A 20,850-nucleotide genomic window follows, 5' to 3' on the forward strand; every position below is an offset into this window, starting at 1 on the left:
CATTCCGTCATAATAGAAGTCTATGGGCTGAAAAATGGATCCGTCCCATTTCCGTTTTGCAGGGGAGTCTTCTCCTGCATAACGGAAATGGGATGTATCCGTTTTGCAGCCCATAGAATTCTATTATGACGGAATGAATAACTGAATGCCTCTTTAGGCATTCCATTATGCATTCCGTCATAGAATTGCGTTATGGTCTGCGGTAAGACATGTGGAGAGAAGCATACTTTTCTGCTCCCCGCTGCTGGCTGCCTCATCCCCCATGTATCAGGTGATCCGTCACCATTGTGGCCAGTCATTGGCTGCAGTGGCCATGGGACCTATGTCAAACAGGGTGTTGACACTCAGAGACTGGAGCGAGGAAGCTGTGGCGGGGTTTCCTAGCATACTGTTCTACCAGTAGCTATAAGAGCAGATATGTCAGTGTCACATGATCTAGATATAACAATAGCCCACTGTGTGTATCAGTAAACATGTGTATATACACATCACATTGCTTGATGACAATTGTGTATACAAATCTTCCTGAGCAAAACAAAATAATACAATCCAAGGAAAAAAGGTCAGAGAATCGGTCGGATGAACAGTCAGGACAATAAACTGACTGCAAGCCTGTGCTTGTGAGTCCCACAGAAACTCATCCTGCCCAAGATAACCCATCTGCTGGCTGACTCACAGACTCTGCCCTTCTCTATTGCTTCACAGAGTACACGTTCTGGTGCTACATTTTATCACTTCGCTTGCTTCACACTATACATCCACTACTCCATTATCCAAGTTTCAAGTACAGTATTTATTTATTTTTATTTATTTGAGATTGGATCCCCTATTAAATCCAAAAGCAGTGTGATATAATGTAAATGCAGAGTGTGAACCTAACCTTTGGGCCCATGCACATTGCCATGCATATGGCTCTTTACAGGAGGTGACCATTTAAAGCCGAGGACAGGATCAGGAAGCTCTTTGGATCTCACACAAGATCCTACCCCCTCCATTCTCTTATAACAAGCAGCCAAAAATCTTCTATATGATGTTTCGTTCTTATGTCTCTTAGGTAACGCCGGTAGTCTGTTCTGGAAGAGGAGCATGCATTTATGTCAAAAACCTGATGGATGCCCGCCGGATTCCATTATCTCCTGTAATAGTAGTGAATAGAGATCTGGTGGTGCCTGGTGGTGTCCAGCTACGCCGGAACACACTACTGGAGTTACCAAACGCAGATGTGAATCTACCTAAAAATGCTTTTTTTTAGGATGGTATCACACAAAACTTTTTTTTGTGGCAGTTTTAGAAGTTGTTTTTTAAGCCAAAGCCAGAAGTGCATCCAGCAGAGTGTAGAAGTATAAGTCCGTCCTATATATTTCCCCTTCCTTTTGAAGAGGAAAGCTCAAGTTTAGCTCAAAATACTGCACAAAAAATGCAGCAATTTTTTTTCTCTAAAAATGCTGTTTGCAACTAACCTTATGGTCATGAGAAGTCTACACAAGTGTGTGACCACAGCAAAATACTGTTTAAAAGAAACTTACCTTCTATGTCCGTGATTCAAAATATTTTAACCTCGAGTTAGCCTTTTCCTACAAGGAAACCCCTACTACTCATATCACTACCTCCAAAAAGCTCGGTGTGAGGAGCAGACACTCATAGTTTGTCAACTACTTTGCCTGCCAAGGCGCACAATAAATTAACTTTACATTCTACAGTAAATGCTTAAGATTTTATGGTTTCATTAGAAAAATTTAGAAAACCATACGTTTCAGGATTTATAGGAAACTGAATGTAGTTTTTGCAATTTTACCCCTTAATTGTCATTTTTATGCATTTTTTATACTGGTATTAAAATTATATTCATGATCATACAAGAGGGTATTCCATGATCATAAGTGGCGGTGATAGCACTTATTGATCGTTGTTGCCCAACTGCCTCAAACCCTATAAATTGTCATAATTAAGGTGCCACGTTTCAGGTTTAGCGCTGCTTTTTCTTCACAGTATTTCCATGCACAGCAACCCATTCCATGTGCAGGGAACTACAACTTAGGCCTATTGACTTCAGGGGAGCTGTGTTGCAGTTTGTTGTGCAGTGGATGGTTTGGGAGCACTGTGTAGGATATAAGCCAAAGTGATCTGATCTCTTCATTCTTGTGTTTGGTTGTGTCCCTGAGGTTGGAGACTGATCAATATTTATAGCAAACGATATTGATATGCCATAAACATGCACCCTCAAATCAGTCAAACATCATGCATAATTAAACATAAAATGGTCCAACAAGATAAAATCCAGTCAAAACAATCCTTCTTTGCTTGATCAACAATTTTTTGGGAGGGTAGTATATAAAAGAGTTTAGCCAGTCTCTACTAACAAGAGACCAAAATCTATGACCATCTGAAAGAACTTTATCCCTTTTCACGACACCTCATAATTGTACTTGTACAACAAGGCCAAAGAGAGAAGACAGAACAGATTCTTTACATCATATCATTTTCAATACTGAACACAGTAATCACCATGTAGAAATGATGGCTACAGGAGCAGTTGCTCTCTTTTTGATGGATATCACATTATCTTTAAGCGTTTCTCTACTATAGGAGCCGCTACAGCTATTGGTGATCTCATGTGGACACACCATATAAAAAAGAAACAAATAAAAGGTAAAAATAAAGTAACAACAGTTGCCTCCATGCTGTTCTGGTCCGAACCCCAAACAAAGTCAACTTTACATGTAATTTAAGTAAACTGAAGACATGAGGGAACCTATTTTAGTAAACTATTTTAGGGGAATTTATATAATGTTATTGCTAAAGATGAGTAATTCAATTCTAAACAAATATTATTTGTTACAAATTTCCCAGAATAAACTCTGATTCTAGTGATTTCAAATCCGTATTGGATGAATAGCTCAATATGGCAGCCACCGTTTTACAAGTCAGAAAACAAAGAATAAGGTATCTGCTACTAAAAAAAGAAAATTTTTCGACTTTTTTTTACAAAAAAGATCTGACGGTACAGTGTGTTTTTAAACAGGCTGTTTGTTACCACCAACAACCATCTGTTTAACCATAGACATTTGATTTGCCTTGGAGTTAAAGAGCTTGAACGTGGGTTGGGTAAAGTTCAGGGGCGTAGCTACAGGTGATGTAGAGGTAGCAGTCGCTTTTGGGCCCAGGAGCCAGAGGTGGCCCAAAGACCCTTGTGGTGCATAAGGAGACACCGGTATTATAGAAAGTGCATGCTGGTCAAGTTACACCTCTGGTTGGTCACGAATTTGGCATGGGGAGGGTGCCGTTTTAGTTTTTGTGCTTCCCTGCCCCTGGCCACAAAGCACTGAGGGAAGGGGGGCCCAAGCTGAACTCTTGTACCAGGGCCCATGAGCCTTTCGCAACACCCCTGATAAAGTTCTAGGAGACCATGGAGTGTCATAAACTACTTTTCAGGGCAACGGAGGTACTTCAATTCGGTTTAAATTTGAGTAGAAATTGTAAAGCTTTAAAGACTTGGTGACCCTAATTAAGTCACAGACATTACATTTTACATGGTATTAAGATGCTAATGGACAGCCTGGGTGTAGTTCAGCACCATTTTCTGCTTGCTCTAATTTTATGGACTAAGACAATTTTATGGATAAAGGAAACAAATTGGTAAAGGTTAAATTTGTTAATGTACGCTTCATGCTGGGCAACCAGGTCATCTTAAGAATGACACAGCTAATCTACTTATAAGGCTCATTTAAGGCATGGTATTGCTGGCTGTTCTGCAGTATAAAAAAGTTAAACAACCCACCAAGTAAGAGTATTTGCATTTGGCCACTGCCTTTCTCCATGATTTTATTTATTTTTATAAAATTTATAGTAAACCATAACAAAAAAAAAGCACAACAAAATAAACTGAATGTCAACTAAATCTGGTAACTAATTAATAGATGAACAGTTTGGAGCACCATGATATATCTACATCATCTTTTTATGAACCAATTACGGGTACATATAAATGAATCAATGCAAATGAAAGCAAAGGACATGTTAATATGTGTTTATAGCACACGAAACTGGGAGCATTTAGTTTTTGTTAAAATGTAAAAAGTATTTTTTGCTTTATTTTTTGTGCTTTTTTTTATATCTGCATCAATTATGGATATTTTCATTTTATCATTTTAAAGAAATTACATTACAGTTTTTTAATCATTGCCATTAATTTTATTTTATTGTTTTCATGTATCATCAATAATCTGGAAGTTTATTGAAAGCATTAAGAAACCTATGGAGGTGGATCAGATCAAATCACTAAAGAATGGGGTTTATTACTCCATGTAATGGGTGTATTATAACTTGCAGGTATATTCCTAACAATGTCATCATGGTAAACAATATTAACTATTATTTTGCTTTTATTGTACTGGATTCTGCTATAAAATGAACGGCGTATATATTGCTAAAATCATTTCAGGCTAGTACTTACAGCCAAACTGATACAGCAAGAATCCAATGCCCTCAATTTATTGTTAAGCACTCATAGATCTCCAATTCAGAGTGTAAGAATTAAGCTGTTGCTAAATCTTTTTATTATTCAACCACAAGCCAACAGCAAGCAAAGACATGCCTATAGTTTTGGTTAAGTTTCGCCTGAAGTCTGAGTTTCTTTAAGACTTTTTTTTTTTTCTACCTGTCTTGGGGGAGGTGTTTGCTTAGCTATGGTTCATTCATATGTGTATCCTGGCGTACGGAGAGTTAAGTACTGCACCTGCTGAGGTGTGCCTGTCTTAAGGCACCTGTTTCATCAGCCAATCAGACTCATCGCTGTACAAGAGCCCACCTGTCAGAGAAAATACCTGTACACAAATCCTCCAGCACATATCCAACACTTCATTCTACAGGGAATGTCTCAGCTCAACCACAATTAGACAAGAAAGAAGAAGTCACAAGAACTTGTATCACAGTTACTGCTGAGCCTTGGAAGACAATGTCTAATGAACTTGAGTAAGTACTGCCTGTCTTACTAACATAGCGATAGATAGATCTATTTATCTACTATCTATCTATCTATCTATCTATCTCATACCTATCTATCTATCTATCAATCATCTACAGACTATTTCTTTAGACAGTTTAGTTATAGGTATTTGTTATACTATGTGATGTTTTACGTTGTTTTATTGCTGTAATTTGGTCTGTGTGTGTATTTCAGCTATACAATAGTAGAGAGTATTGCAGTGTTGTCTGTTATTTACTAGGAAATATCAATGACATTATTTCCATGTACTGGTTACACTAATAATGCATTTTTATTTAGTTGGTTTCACAAATTGCGTTGTTTGCCTAACAGTTGTAGTAGATAGTAGCATAATTATCAACTTATCAACTGGAATTCCTAATTATTAATATATACTCATTTATTGGAAACTATTTCAATGTTTGTATATCTATCTCATATCTATCTATTATCTATTTATCATCTATCTATCTATTGTCTATCTATCTGTAGAAACACATTTAAAAATGGAGTATCTATCTATCTAACTCATATCTATCTATAAACTATCTATCTATCTATCTATCTCATACCTATCTGTATCTATCTATCTATCTCATACCTATCTGTATCTATCTATCTCATACCTATCTGTATCTATCTATCTATAGAAATATACTTCAAGATTGAGTAACTATCTATATTTCTATTTTTTTTTTTTTATTCGGGTAGAGATAGATAGATAGATAGATAGATAGATAGATAGATAGATAGATATTCAAGATTGATTTTTGCGTGGGAGTTTTGAGCTATCAAACATGTTCATGGATGCAATTGCAGCGTACATTACATAGGTGTAGAGCTGAGGTGTAGAATTCAGTTTGTCATTTGGCACAACTCTTGTGATATCCCGATATACCATTTGTGGTTTTACAAAGAAGAGTAGGTAAACCTACTTCATCAAGAAATACATATGGCAGTAATATTCAATGAAACATCAAACTCCCCACTGCTGCCGGTATAGCCATAGCTTACAGTGAAGTGCTTTGCTGTCTCACGTGGGATGTATCCGTGTGCAGGTGAATGAGTGTATAGGGGAAATGTTGGCTGGAGGTGCAGGTAGTATGGCTATTCAGAGCAAGAAGAGATATGTATGGCTGATAGCATGGATTGCTCAAGGGATGACCTGGGTTTCAAAGAATTTTTATGTGGAGTTACATGTACTCAACTGGAAATTTATTTGAATTCCAGCAATAAAACAAATCCTAATAAAATAAAGGGAGCATAATCCATCTAATTGGAGCCTCTTAAATAGAGGCATTCAACAATTAAACTCTTAGGCGTGGCACTTTTAGAGGGGTATTAACTTGTGCTTTTCCAATGTTTTCTGAAATTTAACAGACAAAAAAATAGTTCTAGTGAGCAAGTGTGTGTGTATCCTTAAGACAAAAGAGTTTAGAAGGCTTGAGACAAGCTGGCACCAGGAATATAAAAGTTTGGGTGCCTGGACTGTTAAAGTTTCAGTCTTGCTGTATGAAGTTTCACTCCAAACATCTTACAGAATCTTTTACTTTTATATTCATTATCATAGAAGTTGTGGTCATTAGCATAGACTGGGGTAAAGACAAAGTAGTCTTGTGGAGGTATGCTAATAAATGTAACTGCTTTACATGTCTGGTACCTCCTTTAAGGGGCTTTAATGTGCCATGCATGTAATTATTCTGTTGTTACTGTAATTGGTTTTATTGTAATGTGACACAAACCCCCCCTGTTAGATCACTGGGACATTGGAGGACCGTAACTGAGTCACTGCAGACTGTTCACAGCTAGAAACAGCCCCTATTAAATCTGCTTCTTACTGGTGCAGTTTAGAATAAAGCAACGTGTCCTATTTTGGCATGATTATATCTTGTTTGACTTGTTTTATGTCATCTATTTTTGCTACCAACCATAAGAATTCTAGTTCTAAACATTTAAGTATGCTTTGGATAAGTTGGCATTTAGTGGGTTAATTAAATCAGTGTTTCTCCACTCGATCAGATGATCTGAAGATCAGTGATGGTCAGTTCGCAATGTTCGCCAGCGAACACATGCGGGCTGCCATCTTGACTCACCCATCCGGCAATGCACAGGTAAGCCCTTACCTGTGCCGGGAGCCGGTCTGAAATCAAATGCGGTCATCGGGAGCAGGCAGTTCCGAGAACAGCCCGATGAAGGCCCTCGGCGGCTGTTCTCGGAACTGCCTGCTCCCGGTGACCGCATTTGATTTCAGACTGGCTCCCGACACAGGTAAGGGCTTACCTGTGGATCGCCGGACGGGTGAGTCAAGATGGCAGCCCGCATGTGTTCGCTGGCGAACACTGTAAACTGACCATCACTGCTGAGGATATCCCGTTGGTAGATCACCTATTCCTGATGCAAAAAAATCCTGACAACTTGACTTGTAAAAGGACAAGTGTTGAGAAAGGTTGATCTAAATTATAATTTAAAGGGGTTTTATGGGATTAACATATTGATGACCTATCCTATCTGTTGCATTGTGTTTGCTTTTACTATTCATAAGATTGATGATCAATCTCAGATTGGTTGATGTCCAATACCCAACAACCCCACTGATCAACAGTGGCAGCAGCGATTCCTTAAGTAGCGCCTTACACTCTATAGAGGCCATTCTCAGGTATTGCGGCTCAACTCCCATTCAAAAGAGTTTTCCAAGGCTAACTTATTGATGACCTGTCCATAGTATAGGTCACCAATTGTTGATCAGCTGCTGGCGGTGTGGAGCCAGAACACAACAGCTCCATACACTGTGTAGTGGCCATTCTCTAGAACTGCAGCAAAGCTTCCATTCACCTGAATAGGTCATCAATATGTTGATACTGGAAAAACCGTGTCTGTGCTAAACAATATGAAACTGGGCTAGTGGAGAATAGTATTGCACTGATTATATGTCCGTTGTGCATACATGTATATTCATATTTATGTATTCATATATACGAAGTTCCTCAATAACCTACATACACCTCCTACTGATACAATATAGGGAAACGACATTAAAGATACAATGAGTAATCCAAAAAGTTATAAAAAGTATGTACTGGATAATCATGCACAGTAAGATCAGACAAGAGCTAGTATACCAATATTTTACAAATACACAAGGACTAAAGCCATTAAAATATTTCTTATTCAGACAGTATGCCTTTAATGCATTTGTGCTGATTTCTTTAGCTTTGACAGTACAGTATGGTTAGTTTGCATTAGTCTATACTTGTGTGGGTAGGAAATAAGAGAAAAAAAACATTTAGGTATGCAGACGGAGACATACAGTAACTGAATTTGCCGTTCCGTGAGAACAATCATGCGGGTTGTTCATATGGAGACCCAGTGAAGCATTATACCTGTCAAGTCATTGTGTTTATCACACATCTTGAGTTCCTGATTAGTGTTGAGCGAACCGAAGTTAGCGAAGTGTAGTTAGATCAGAATTTCAGGCAAAATTAGATTTGTCACAAAGCTGAATTTCCTCGCGCTTCATGGTTATGAATACATTTTTCCTCAAATGGCGGTAAAAAAAAAAAAAAACATACCCCATCCATTTGCTTGAGGAGAGGCTGTCTCAGCCATCTTGGTTGAAGAAAATGTGGCAAATCTTGCGCGTGCTGACGTGTGACATCACCACGTCATCGACGACATCAGTGACCAGTGATGATTTGGTGACATTCATCACGTCAGCGTGTGCGAGAATTGGCGCGTTTTCTTCAATCAAGATGGCCGCAACAGCCTCTCCACCAGCAAATGGATGAGGTGAGTATGTATTTTTGTTTTTAACCCCTGAAATGCTTTAATATGATTGTCAGGTATAGTGATCAGTGTTGAATGGCATCTGAGGGGTTCAATGACAGGGGCCGTGCGATTGACGTTCCCCATCATTGCCTTTGCTAGATATAATGGAATGCGATTCCTGACAAAGTAATTTGTAATAATTCAACTTTCTTTGTAAACGGTGGCGAGGCAGTCTACTTGAATTTTTTATAACTTTGCTCATAATTAGTCCTGATAATCGGCCTGTGTTAAAATTCACACTTCAGTTATTTGGCCAATTATTTCCATCTGTGATTGTGAGCCAAAACCAGTAGTGAGGCCTCCACAGACATAAGGTATAAGGGAAAGATCTGCGCTGTTCTGTGTTTTTAAACTGCACCTGGTTTTGGCGCAAATAACTAATAGAAATAACTGAAGTGTAAACTCAGCCTAAAAGTGCTGCTGTCCAGAATCAAATATACTCTCTTGGGATAGCAATCGCAAAGGAGATGATTGCTGCATGTAAATGCAGTTCTCACCTCCTTTGACAAGTAGACAATTATCTGGAACCAATGGACCAATGGTTTGTTCCCAATTACTGCCTGCTCAGTCAGCTCATGTAAATGAGTTTTTAGTCTTCCTAGCTGTCACCACAATCCTAATACTAATGTTTGATCAGTACATAAGAGATAACACTTGTCAGCAGAGGCAACAAGTAAATGGACATGAGTTGTTCTCTAGTAACAGATAACTAAGCTCAAATGTGCAAAAAAAATTATTGACTCTAAAGTTTTCGCTTGATCCTATTATCACGTGTCACCACTTTCCTAATATACTCATTGGGCTGTATGTTATGAATATTTATGCATGACTCAGCATAAGATATGAGATGGAAGGACTAAGTAGTGTGACTATCTGCATAACATAGGAGTTAACATAGGAATCAAATAGACTGGTGAGGTTCAGTAAAATAGTGGTGGTTACCTGAAGGGCTTTCTGGAATACAAGATGTTTAGAACCTGATAATTCTTTTAAAATGTCCAGATGTTCATTAGAAATAAGCTGAAGATTGACACTAAGCACTATAAGCCAAGAATAGTTTGCCTCTTCAGCAAGTAAGAAAAGGGTAGATACACCCAACAGTTCATAAAATGAACATTTCAGTAGCTTAGCCCACCTACACAATGTTCTTGAGGTAGCACACACCCTCAACTCTCAGCCCACACCTTCAGTTAGTCCTTCAAACACTTAATGACTTCATGTCTACCTTTGTTGATACAAGACACAAGTGTGATTGTTAATGCTTTCTAGCTGCATGTGATATTGGAACCATATAATGACCTTAACAGTCACAGTAATGTCCATTTCATCAGCAATAGTATTATAGTATATTTTTCTTGGGTTTGACGCCATACATGTAAAAAATATTTTATGTGTTGAACTCTAAGGACAAGACAAAGTACTGTTGAGCAGTCATAGTGGTAATCCACGTGCAAATGATTGGATTATTAGCACTGCTTGGGTATTATATTACTTTTTAATTTTAAGAAAATCCAGTTAGCAATGCTCTGCCTGGAAGGCTATGTATACTGTATAAAACTATTCATGATTTGGTTTAACTATAGGCATGTGTACAGAGTACATATTAATTCATTGCATTATGCTGGAGGGACTGAAAATAGTGTTTTCCTGGATAACAAAGGGAGCAAGTTAGGAGCGGCAAAAAGTACAGAAGTGACAGGCGAGAACAATCTATAGAGTACATATGAAAAGAAGAATGATTGAAGATAGATAGGCATTAAAATAACACAGGCAGGTGCCTTTCCACTTGACTGAACCTGTAACCTCCCTAAGCAGAGCTGGCAGCCCTGAGCAACCTATGTTTGCTTTACCATAAAGGTTCAGCTTGTGGTCTCATAGGAAGAGAATGGGTAACAATGCAAGCCTGTCACCCTAATCAGCAAGAGTCTGACTGGAAAGCTTGTGGTAACCACACTCCCTGCCTAGGGATCATGTTTAGAAGAGACATGGAGGACACGAAAACCAGACATCCACTGCAATAGATAGAAGCAAATTAATAGCGTACAATAAAATATATATATATATTAACTATAAAAATAAATAAAAAGCATTAACAATATAATTTTTCTGTTGTCCTCAGCTACCGGCCAGTCATGCTTCTACAGAATGACAGCATAAACCTTCAGAAGTATCCCTACTCCAGTGAAGATGAAGCTTGGTCTAAGTATTTGGACAATCCTATGACAGCAGCAACCAAAGCAATGATGAGAGCAAATGGGGATGATGACGGAGTTGCTGCACTGAGTCTCCTCTATGATTACTACAGGGTAATTAGTTTCATTGTTCATTTATTTTCTAAATTCACAATACCTGTTATCCCTTGGCTAGACTGAAAGGACACCCATGATTGAGGTCACATTTACAAGTCTCAGACATATCTAATCCATCTCTTGTCTGGTAGCGCAACTGATGCGTTTAGTTGTTTTTCAGTCTAACACTTAAATATCCAAATGTTGAGTACATGAGAGTGATATAATAGTCAATATTCATGGGTGGTAACATTTTATATCAAGGGTATAGAATATGTGTTACCTTAAAGGGAATGTGTCATCAGAAAATGACATATTGTTTAAATCACATTTTTATGTTAAATATATTTTATTAGAATTGTTGGCGAGGTTTTTTAAAATTTTCCATGTCCCTGTCTATATTTAAAAAATATGTATATAATCCTGCAATGTCCACACTGGCCATTAGGCCTCATTATAGGTCATGATTTCCTGTTCTGTTTTCAGTTACACCTCTATATGGCTAACACAGAATCCACTATTCACAATAGGTGTAGTCACAGCTTATCAGCTCCCTCCTGACCTCTGCACCGGTCACAGAGCATGCCTAGAAAACTCTCCCATAGAAGTCAATAGAGTCAGTTCCTCTACATGGTGTGGATGCTCTCAAAATACAGGAAGTCTTGAAGGGTTTTTATTATCTCAGACATTGGTGGCATATTGTTAGGTGGGACATGCACCTATCTCAAGAACAGGCCCCCGAAAGTGCAGGAGAGCTCACATGCATGCGCAGCGTTCTCTCCATTAATTTCTATTGGAGCTCTGAAAATAGCTGCTTGGCTATTTTCAGAACTCCCATAGACATGAATGAAGGGTGGCCTCGCACGCATATCCCAGCGATATGCCACCAATGTCTGAGGTGAGACTACCCTTTTAACATACTTTAGGTCTTGTGGCCAGTGTGAATAGTAAGATTATATACAATATTTTTTTTAATATAGATAGTGACAAGAAAAAAAAAAAAAAAAAAAAAGCTCACAAAAAAAAAAAGCTGTTCAGCATAGAAATGTGATTTAAACAATAGGTCATTTTCTTATGACACATTTCCTTTATTGGCAAGAGTCTCAGCTTTTAATATCTACTTGTATGACTAGCCAGTATAGTCAGTGCTATATCCGTTTGGTGCAATGTTTTTGTGATATATGATTGTATTTTCATCCGCACAATGCCTTGTTGTGTATGGGATGCCTTAGTGGTGCATGTGGACCGCGCCGACATCCTCCATTGTATGCATTTTTTGCTGGGATAGTCGTCTGCTGCGGTCCACATGCGGCGGGACTGCTCCCCCAATGTAAAACACGCTACAGTGTTCGGGGTTTCAGCAGTTCCTCCATATTTGCCACGATATTTTTGTGTTTTTTTGACACATTTCCTTTAAGGCAATTATTAATATTAATTATTATATTCTAATTATTATTCTATTAATTAGGTACCAAGAGAAAAAAGATTAATTTCACCCAGTTCAACAGAACGCTGCGAACAAGTAAAAAGGTGAGGATTAACAGTCAGCTGGAGAGTAACTAAATTATTATTATTATTATTAATAATAATAATAATCATTTCATAGTAATAGTATATTTAGTATAATAGTATATTTCAACACATTAATCATCTTAATCTTTATGGGGTTTATTTTACTCTCAATAGGAGCTGCATTGAATATGATTCAGACATTTCATCCTTTGAAAATCCTACCCAGCTTCTGAAATTTGTTACTGATAGTTCATCCTCTGCTCAAGAATATACAGAAACACACAAAAAAAACAACTATCTAACATTGGACTGCCTCATTAATCCTTCAAAACTGACTTTACCAGCAAATAGCAGCAAGCTAACCAATGACACACATGACGACTTCATGACTAGATCATGCGATGTGTATGAAAAGAATCCACTCAACACTCTCTTCGAACCGCTACATGTACCACAACCACAACAGAGATGGCAGCCGGACAGCACCTTCAAAGAAGACTCACCAGAGGTACGTATAATAAGCTAATTAGCAGTCTCTATATACCACATCCACCGATCTTTATCTTCTGTATATTCAAGCCTTTTTTTTTTCTTTTGTAGCCTCTGATATTCAGTGACATACTTAGGACTCAAGCAGAGTCCACTTGTTCTGAAGACTACCTATCTGGAGAAACAAATCAGTAAGTGTCTTTCAAGGTTTATTAAAGATACTTTCACGCTAGATCTATATTTCATGGAGACAACTATTTTGCTGACTCCATAAGGATTTTGATGCAGACATACAGTACAGATGTGTCCTTCCTTACCTTTCTTCTTGGCTTAAGATAACCTGAGATGAGTGGTGTGAGATGAACAGATTTGGAATAAAAAATAATGCAAAGGTTTTGGTTTATTTTCTTTAAAACTGGTCATACCACTCATCTTGGGATATCTTGAGCCAAGAGGAAAGGTAAGGAAAAAAACTTATGAGCCACATTATGTTCCAAGCAATTTCCTAAGTTCACTTGGCAAATGACCTCCACCCATCTGTGTCAATAAAAAGTATACTTTGCTAACATTTTTAAAATGGACTTTCTGTCTACACTTAATTTCTTCATAATGCTTAAGAAATGGACATTGTGACTGAAGGTACGAATGTTTGTGTTATTTCTGCAGTGACTTTGAGTACACACTGGAATCCCCCAAAGCTATTCATGTAAAGTCTGGAGATTCTCCAATGGCATATCTCAACAAAGGACAATTTTACCCTGTCAACCTGAGGATGACAAACACCAGAAAATGTATGCAGTTGTCTTCTAATAAAGTCAAGGTATGTCTCAAGATATCAGTTTTTTTTTAGATAAAACATAAACCCATTAGCGATTATTGAATCCATATTTAATAAATCACACAATCATAGAAGCTACAGGTTGCATATACTAACATTTGTGAACCTGGTGTCATTGTAGACAGTAGACTATGCTTCTAAACAGTTAAAAAACAAACACATTAAACTGCACTGAAGGTATAATAATTGGGTAGAAACATAGCGGACATTGATAAATAGGACCACACAATAAACAAACTCAGGGACAAAAAGACATTATGGAATTGAACAAATGCATCTATTTCTGAGTCTAGTAAAATGACATGAGTCATTGAGAATACAAGCTTCATTTTCCAAGGCAAACAGAATGAGTCTACAAGTGGCGTTTACATACAGAGATGTGTCTCCCCTGACAAACTACCTGCTTTTCAGCCTTTGTAAACCCCCCTTTTAGATGTTAAAACCATCTATAAAGAAAGACTAATGAATATCAATCGTTGCTCATGTGTACTAAGCAAACTGTGCATATTGCCTTAGTGGGATATGGCTATGCATTTGAAATCTTAACTCATGATAAACCTAATCCTCCATATAGTGTCTTTTTTGCACCGACATACTCATGGAACCCAGAAAGGAGATTGAAGGAGACTTCTTGAACACTTGGGAATTTGGAAAGCTGACAAGTGTATTACTCAGCTTTCATGTACTTTACAAACATAGAATAAACACAGCATGAAACACATATAATACACCAATTAAATCCACAGGTGCTCGGTAAATTAGTCATATATATCCCTCCACCGGTCAATGGGGCTTATTAGTTAGGTAAATAACATGATTTATTTAGATCACATGGTTCTTCATCTATCAACATATCTCTTCTTTATTAGAGTGTTGTAATGGTAGTCTTTGACAATGAGAAGAACCCAGAAGAACAGCTAAAACGTTGGAAGCATTGGCATTCCAGGCAGCCAACAGCTAAGCAGAGGGTCATCGATGTTGGTAAGTTGATCTATCTTTCTGTAATATCATATTTCTTTTCAGATCATAATGACACCATGTTTGAATGTATTGTATTAAGGTATATTTTTATTGCATTCCTTTTAGCTGACTACAAAGACAACTGCAACACAGTAGAGAGCATTGAAGAAGTAGCATACAATGCTTTGTCCTTTATGTGGAACATCAATGAAGAAGCTAAGGTAAGTCAAGTTGACACTTTTCTGAATGTATCTAGAGGAGTCTTTAAAAAACTACAAATGTTTTTCTGACTACAAGTATCCATACTTACTGTAGAGTAACATACCTACCGTACAAGTATCATCCATACTTACCGTAATCTCATGAAACGCATTGAGGCAGATTTACCAAGATCTAGGTATTATTACATTAGTAAATTATATAAAATAGGAAAATAATATGTTGATGGTACTAAGTATTGTAAAACATTTCTTCCAAGGGGTATTCTCACAAAAATTTGGGTATTATATCACTAGGAAATGCCATCAATATCTGATCAGTGGTGTTTAGAGATTGACCGTAAATGGGCCTACCATGAAATCTGCAAAGAAGTTGTATGCCGTCACTGACATTAATTAGACCCCCCCTTTAAAAGTCATAGGTATAACAGAATTGAAGTTCCTGCTATACACATCTTTGTGAACTCAACTAGATAATTCCAGTAATTGTATGTCACAGGTTTTTTTACCTTAAAAATAAAAAATATTTTTAAGATAGATGTGGTTATTGTATCTCAGATGAGGCAAAGAGACAGTTACTTGGCAACTGAAAAAAAAATCAGTGAAAACCGTTTTTGATGCAATCTTTGTTCCCACGGTGAGAAGAGGTTCACTCTGGGTGGGTTTGGTGCCTCAGGCAAAGTGAATTGTTAGGATTTGAAAGGATTATCTCTAAGGGAGCAAACAGTTGGAAACATTGGCATAAGAACAGGTGAATTGACTGTGTTCAAGGTTTAGCTTTACCTAGCAACAGGTCAGAAGCAATGCCTAGGCTACTGAGCTGGGTATAGCAATGAACAAATGGCTACCAAATATCTGGAAAATTAAGAATAAATGATGATATTAATATATCTTTAGTATACCGAATTAACATGTCTGTTCTTGCTTGCTTACAGATATTTGTTGGCATCAATTGTCTGAGTACAGATTTCTCATCTCAGAAGGGAGTCAAGGGTGTGCCTTTAAACCTCCAGATTGACACTTATGACTACGACACTGGAGTGAAGAGACTCATTCACCGGGCCGTCTGCCAGATCAAAATATTCTGTGATAAGGTATGACTAGCCGCAAATAAAGCGTGTCATAGTGGTTTTGCTCAGGAAGATGGTATGCAAATAGCCTGACTAGCATAATGATCTGTCTACCAGAGCTAGCAATTTAATTTGGAATGATGAATGTTTGTGCAAAAGGTAACTCCTACCTCATTATTTTTCAGGGTGCGGAACGTAAGATGCGGGATGAGGAACGGAAGCAGTTTAGAAGGAAAGGAAAGGGTGCAGATGCAAGCAAAGGTATCTAACTTCACCAAAAATAAATGTACAAGTAAAACGTTTTAAAAGATTGTAATGTCTTAATTTCTATTATGAAAAAGACTATAGTTTGTCTGTTAGAACCGATTTATTGAGTCATAAATTTTACATGGACATAGTATATACACAGTGCTTCTCTGTAATATATTAAAATATGATACCATGACTCTCAATGATGACACTGACATTGAGACTGACTATCCACATGTTTCTCACATCTCGTACATAAATAAACTATAAACCTAATTTCAAGACATGTTTAATATCATATGTTGAGCCATACAGTTGCAACCATACTGATCACTGCCTTTATTTTACAGATATAAAGACAAATGTGCTCCCAGGATACAGAGGAACAGATATCACATACTTCAGACCAGTGACGGATATGGAAAGCCAACCAGTCTTATTCATCCCAAATGTTCATTATTCCAATCTTCAAAGATGTGGCATTGTAAGTATTTTTTTTCCCATGAAAATATATTTTATTATCTTTTAGGAGTATAGCTATAGGGGGTGCAGAAGTAGCAGTCTATTGTGCTTGAAGGGTCTCAAGGGCTACTCTGCCACATAAAAAAAAAAAAAAAAACTGTGTAAAAAATGGCACATGGTAGGTGAGGAACCTTGTTGTAGATTTTAGTATAGGAGCCCAAGAACTTCAAGTGACACCTCTGATAAGGATAATATACAAGTTGTTATTATAACAGTAATATAATCTGCAATATCTGTGTAAATGTTACCAGTGTCACATATGTAGCCAGAACAGGAGCCTTTGTTAATTGTGTCATTGTCAGTCCTTCTATGTTGTTCTTAACATGTTGACCACTTGTGTTAAACCATCATCTGAGTCAATAGCAGCCACAGGAATTCAACAAGACAAACACATCTTTCAGTGTAGGATTTAGCTGGGAGACTTATGGACAAAATACAATGGTTGCCCTTTTAAACACAGACAGTATGGAAGCACTAGAGAATGTGTTATAAATCTCAAATTATTTCAGTATTTCCATGACTGTGACTTGACACTTTTTCCTTTATTATTGATTGCAGGTACTTCCTGCTGTTACAGATAATAATGACAGGTAAGAAATTCTTTACCTTTCTCCTAAATTTATAATACTTCTAAGACTCTGTATAAAGTCTACAGTTTATTAATTTACATTCATGGATAATAATTATAATTTGCAATGGTTTGCCCTTTACAGGTTAGCACTAAAGAGAAGCTGTCCGTCATTTACAGATGCCTTTGATGTACCACCTTCCAAGCAACAGGCAACAGAAGACTCTCAAAGAGGTATACACTTTTCTGGACTCATATAATAATGTCAAAGAATCAGATATCCTTAGGGTAGTCCATGATTGTGAAATCGGTTGAGTTCCAACATTTGAGTCCTCACCAATCGGCAGAATGAAGGGGGCACCACAACCTTTTAATCTTTATCCAGTCTGTGCATGGTTTTGCAGCTCAGCCCTTTCAATCTGCTGTTTGAAGGTGTCCCGGTAGTTTGACCCTCACTATTAGTACATTGATAAGCCATCACTATATACTCCCATAAAACTCTTTAAATATCTTGTTTTACCCATATATTTTTTGTCTGGAATATATATTGACTAGAACCACATTTTACATTATTCATAAATGTGATAAAATAATTTAATGGCCAGAAAAAGCATTGATTGTTTTTTTATTGTGATATCTTTTATGTTTTTTTTTTACACAGTGCTATTATATGTACGAAGGGAAACAGAAGAAGTTTTTGATGCCCTTATGTTGAAAACACCAGACCTCCTGGGTTTACGGAAAGCAGTAGGTGTCATTGTTTACTTACGTTAAACAGAGATCTTCATGACTACTTTAGTAGCCCAAATTCCTTCTTGAAGGTCAAAATCTCTCTTCCTATCACTCTATTAATACTTTAAACACTGTCCCTCACCAACAGATCATTGCAATGTTCCAGAAAGCTTTGTTAGCTGTAAACTAAAATACTGTTTGTTTGTTTTTAGATCTCAGAAAAGTATGGTGTCCCAGAAGAAAGGATCTGCAGAGTCTACAAGAAATGTAAAAGAGGGTAAGACCTTTTTCTTTCATCACATTTCTCTTATTTGGAACTTGTACAGACATATTGACTTCCCCCTAGAAAGCTTGACTTTTTCCCATTGTAACTACTCTGTCATTATCAGCCTATACCTTCCCAACAGATAAGGGCAGGTAGAAACAAGCCAACTTTAATAAGACGACTTTATATAAACTGAAATACTGTGTTGCCAGTGTTTTTGGCAGATGAGATGTGTGTGTTTGAAAATCAAAGGTTATGTTTGAATCAGGTGGAGGTTTAAGAATGTTTAACCCATAAAAAAAACATATCGTGGTGGCAAGTATAGTACTGTCTCTGGGAACGTCAGTCCTTCTGCAATATATTAACTTAGTGGCTTCTTGTAAATGTGCACTAACAGGGCACAGATACATTTATTTCTGTATGGTTATTATAGATATGGTATACAAATAAAAATATTATATGCTTGTATGATGTCTTAACATGCTTGGACCCAAGTAGAGCTTCTTATGTCACATAGACTGATGTAGACAAATACAAATATCCAGTAAACTACCAAAAACTGCAACTCAAGGAAGTAGAGAATTCTGAAAAATATGAACATTTCTTTATGATAGAAAGATACAATCAGGTTGCAAGCTGAAATGACTTTGTTAGAACAGCTAAGGCAATGTTGTTACTGGCCAGCAGCCAAAGGTCCACCTCCCAATAGTATGCAACTAAAGAATGAAATAAGTAGTTAGCTCCTTAGGTTACACAATCAGCTCACAAGAAAAGTCACGCATCCTAAATGCATCATGAAGACATGAAATTCTAAAAGGCAGTATTAGTTGTAACTTGAATATGAAAGGCCTCCTACTGGTTTAAACATAAAACCTCTTCAAGGTCAATGACTCTGTTTAGGTAAAAAATGTCCATCATGCTTTCTGTGACTTCATTTTCTTTTGATATATTAGCCTTTACATTACTATGACCATGGTTAGTACTAGTGGACCTTTTATATAATTAATTGCATGTTTTCCTTCAGGATCCTGGTGAACATGGACAATAACATCATCCAGCATTACAGCAACCATATGGCTTTCCTTTTTGACTTGACGGATGTAGATGGAAAGATTCAAGTTACACTTAAAGAATTATAACATTCCTTTTGGACACGCCTAAAAGACTCATGAGCCAAGGGATGAGACCCCAGCAAAACCGACCTCAAAACATTGCTCAATGCTTGCACTTGACCCAAGTGAGCAGAGCATCATGCCACCTAGTATTGTGAAGCCATTGCTTCTTGGGAAAACTGACATGGGACTTCTGTGTCACAAAAGACTGTCGTATGAAACACAGTTTGTAAAATATGGAATGATTATTTTATGGTATCCATAACACAGGAGGATTCAAGGCTTGAGAAGACAATGGAATGGATATTAGCTGCACGTACATCCACCTTAACCTCAAAGATGGATGCATATTAACATTTAGTTGATGCACCAAGAAAAGAGAGTTTAAGTAATCTACTATACGACTGTGGTGTGGTTGTTACTCTCCCTAAAGCATTTTCCTGCTTTAGGTATCAATGATTCCAATGTCATTTGCATCTATGTGTTACTCTCATCAGAGCTAGCAATTCAAATAAGAGGGTTTACCAGCAATACTCCAATATCTGTGCATATTCAATACTGTTCAATCAGCAGATATCCTGTGGGGTGGGGAGGGGGTCACATACTAATATAATGTACCACACAAACACTGCTGCTTATTGTATATCAATAGACAAGTCTGGAAGCTCGTCACAGTATATTACATTAGTATACATATTGCCTTGCTGCTGATAGTAATATTATTACATTTTAACACTTTTATATGCTAAACAGCTGCCAGTTTTGCCTTGAATGTCCTTCTGTTAAAAAAAAAAAAATGAAAAAGGGAAATACTGTGTTATACATTTCTGGTTTATATGGTTTTTACAAGAATATATATGTATATATTTGCTGTTTTATGTTATTTGTATTTTAATGTGCAGAAATGCATTTTTGCCATTTCAACAACGTCTTATCACATTTCTTTGTCTTTGTATATTTTGTTCATAGTTATTTTATAACTTAGATTTAGTTAAAAGGGCAAATAAATATGCCTTGAAAGTATAAAAGTGTCATTTACGATGTATGTCTATGAACCACATGCAAATGCAAAACATAGTCTGATGTAACTGTGGAGGAAGCCTGTATGATAAGTCTAGCCTATCTCTTATTTGTACACCATGATTTACAAAGCCTATAAGTGGTGAAATTTTAGGCTGACTTAGGCTACTTTCACACTTGCGTTCGGAGCGGATCTGT

The 20,850-nt window shown here is 37.2% G+C and overlaps 1 protein-coding gene across 1 annotated transcript; it reads left to right on the forward strand.

Annotated features, from left to right (window-relative positions):
• Positions 1-4,763: 4,763 nt before the first annotated feature.
• On the forward strand, positions 4,764-20,571 carry GRHL3 (grainyhead like transcription factor 3). The gene is made up of 16 exons (XM_044287961.1): positions 4,764-4,971; positions 10,929-11,115; positions 12,566-12,627; positions 12,784-13,117; positions 13,210-13,289; positions 13,765-13,918; positions 14,806-14,917; positions 15,023-15,117; positions 16,050-16,208; positions 16,370-16,445; positions 16,784-16,917; positions 17,514-17,545; positions 17,669-17,757; positions 18,185-18,270; positions 18,468-18,532; positions 19,545-20,571. Exons 1-16 carry the CDS (start codon positions 4,955-4,957, stop codon positions 19,657-19,659), a joined length of 1,797 nt encoding a protein of 598 aa, XP_044143896.1. The 5' UTR covers positions 4,764-4,954; the 3' UTR covers positions 19,660-20,571.
• The last annotated feature ends 279 nt before the right edge of the window (positions 20,572-20,850 follow it).

This window comes from Bufo gargarizans, chromosome 3 (genome assembly GCF_014858855.1).
Source record: "Bufo gargarizans isolate SCDJY-AF-19 chromosome 3, ASM1485885v1, whole genome shotgun sequence".
Lineage (NCBI taxonomy): Eukaryota > Metazoa > Chordata > Amphibia > Anura > Bufonidae > Bufo > Bufo gargarizans.

What these genes read in the sequence shown, in the direction of transcription:
- GRHL3 (XM_044287961.1), top strand. An exon ending in CGCTGCGAACAAGTAAAAAG is followed by an intron (nt 12,628 to 12,783) that starts GTGAGGATTAAC and finishes TACTCTCAATAG; the next exon opens with GAGCTGCATTGAATATGATT. An exon ending in CTATCTGGAGAAACAAATCA is followed by an intron (nt 13,290 to 13,764) that starts GTAAGTGTCTTT and finishes TTATTTCTGCAG; the next exon opens with TGACTTTGAGTACACACTGG.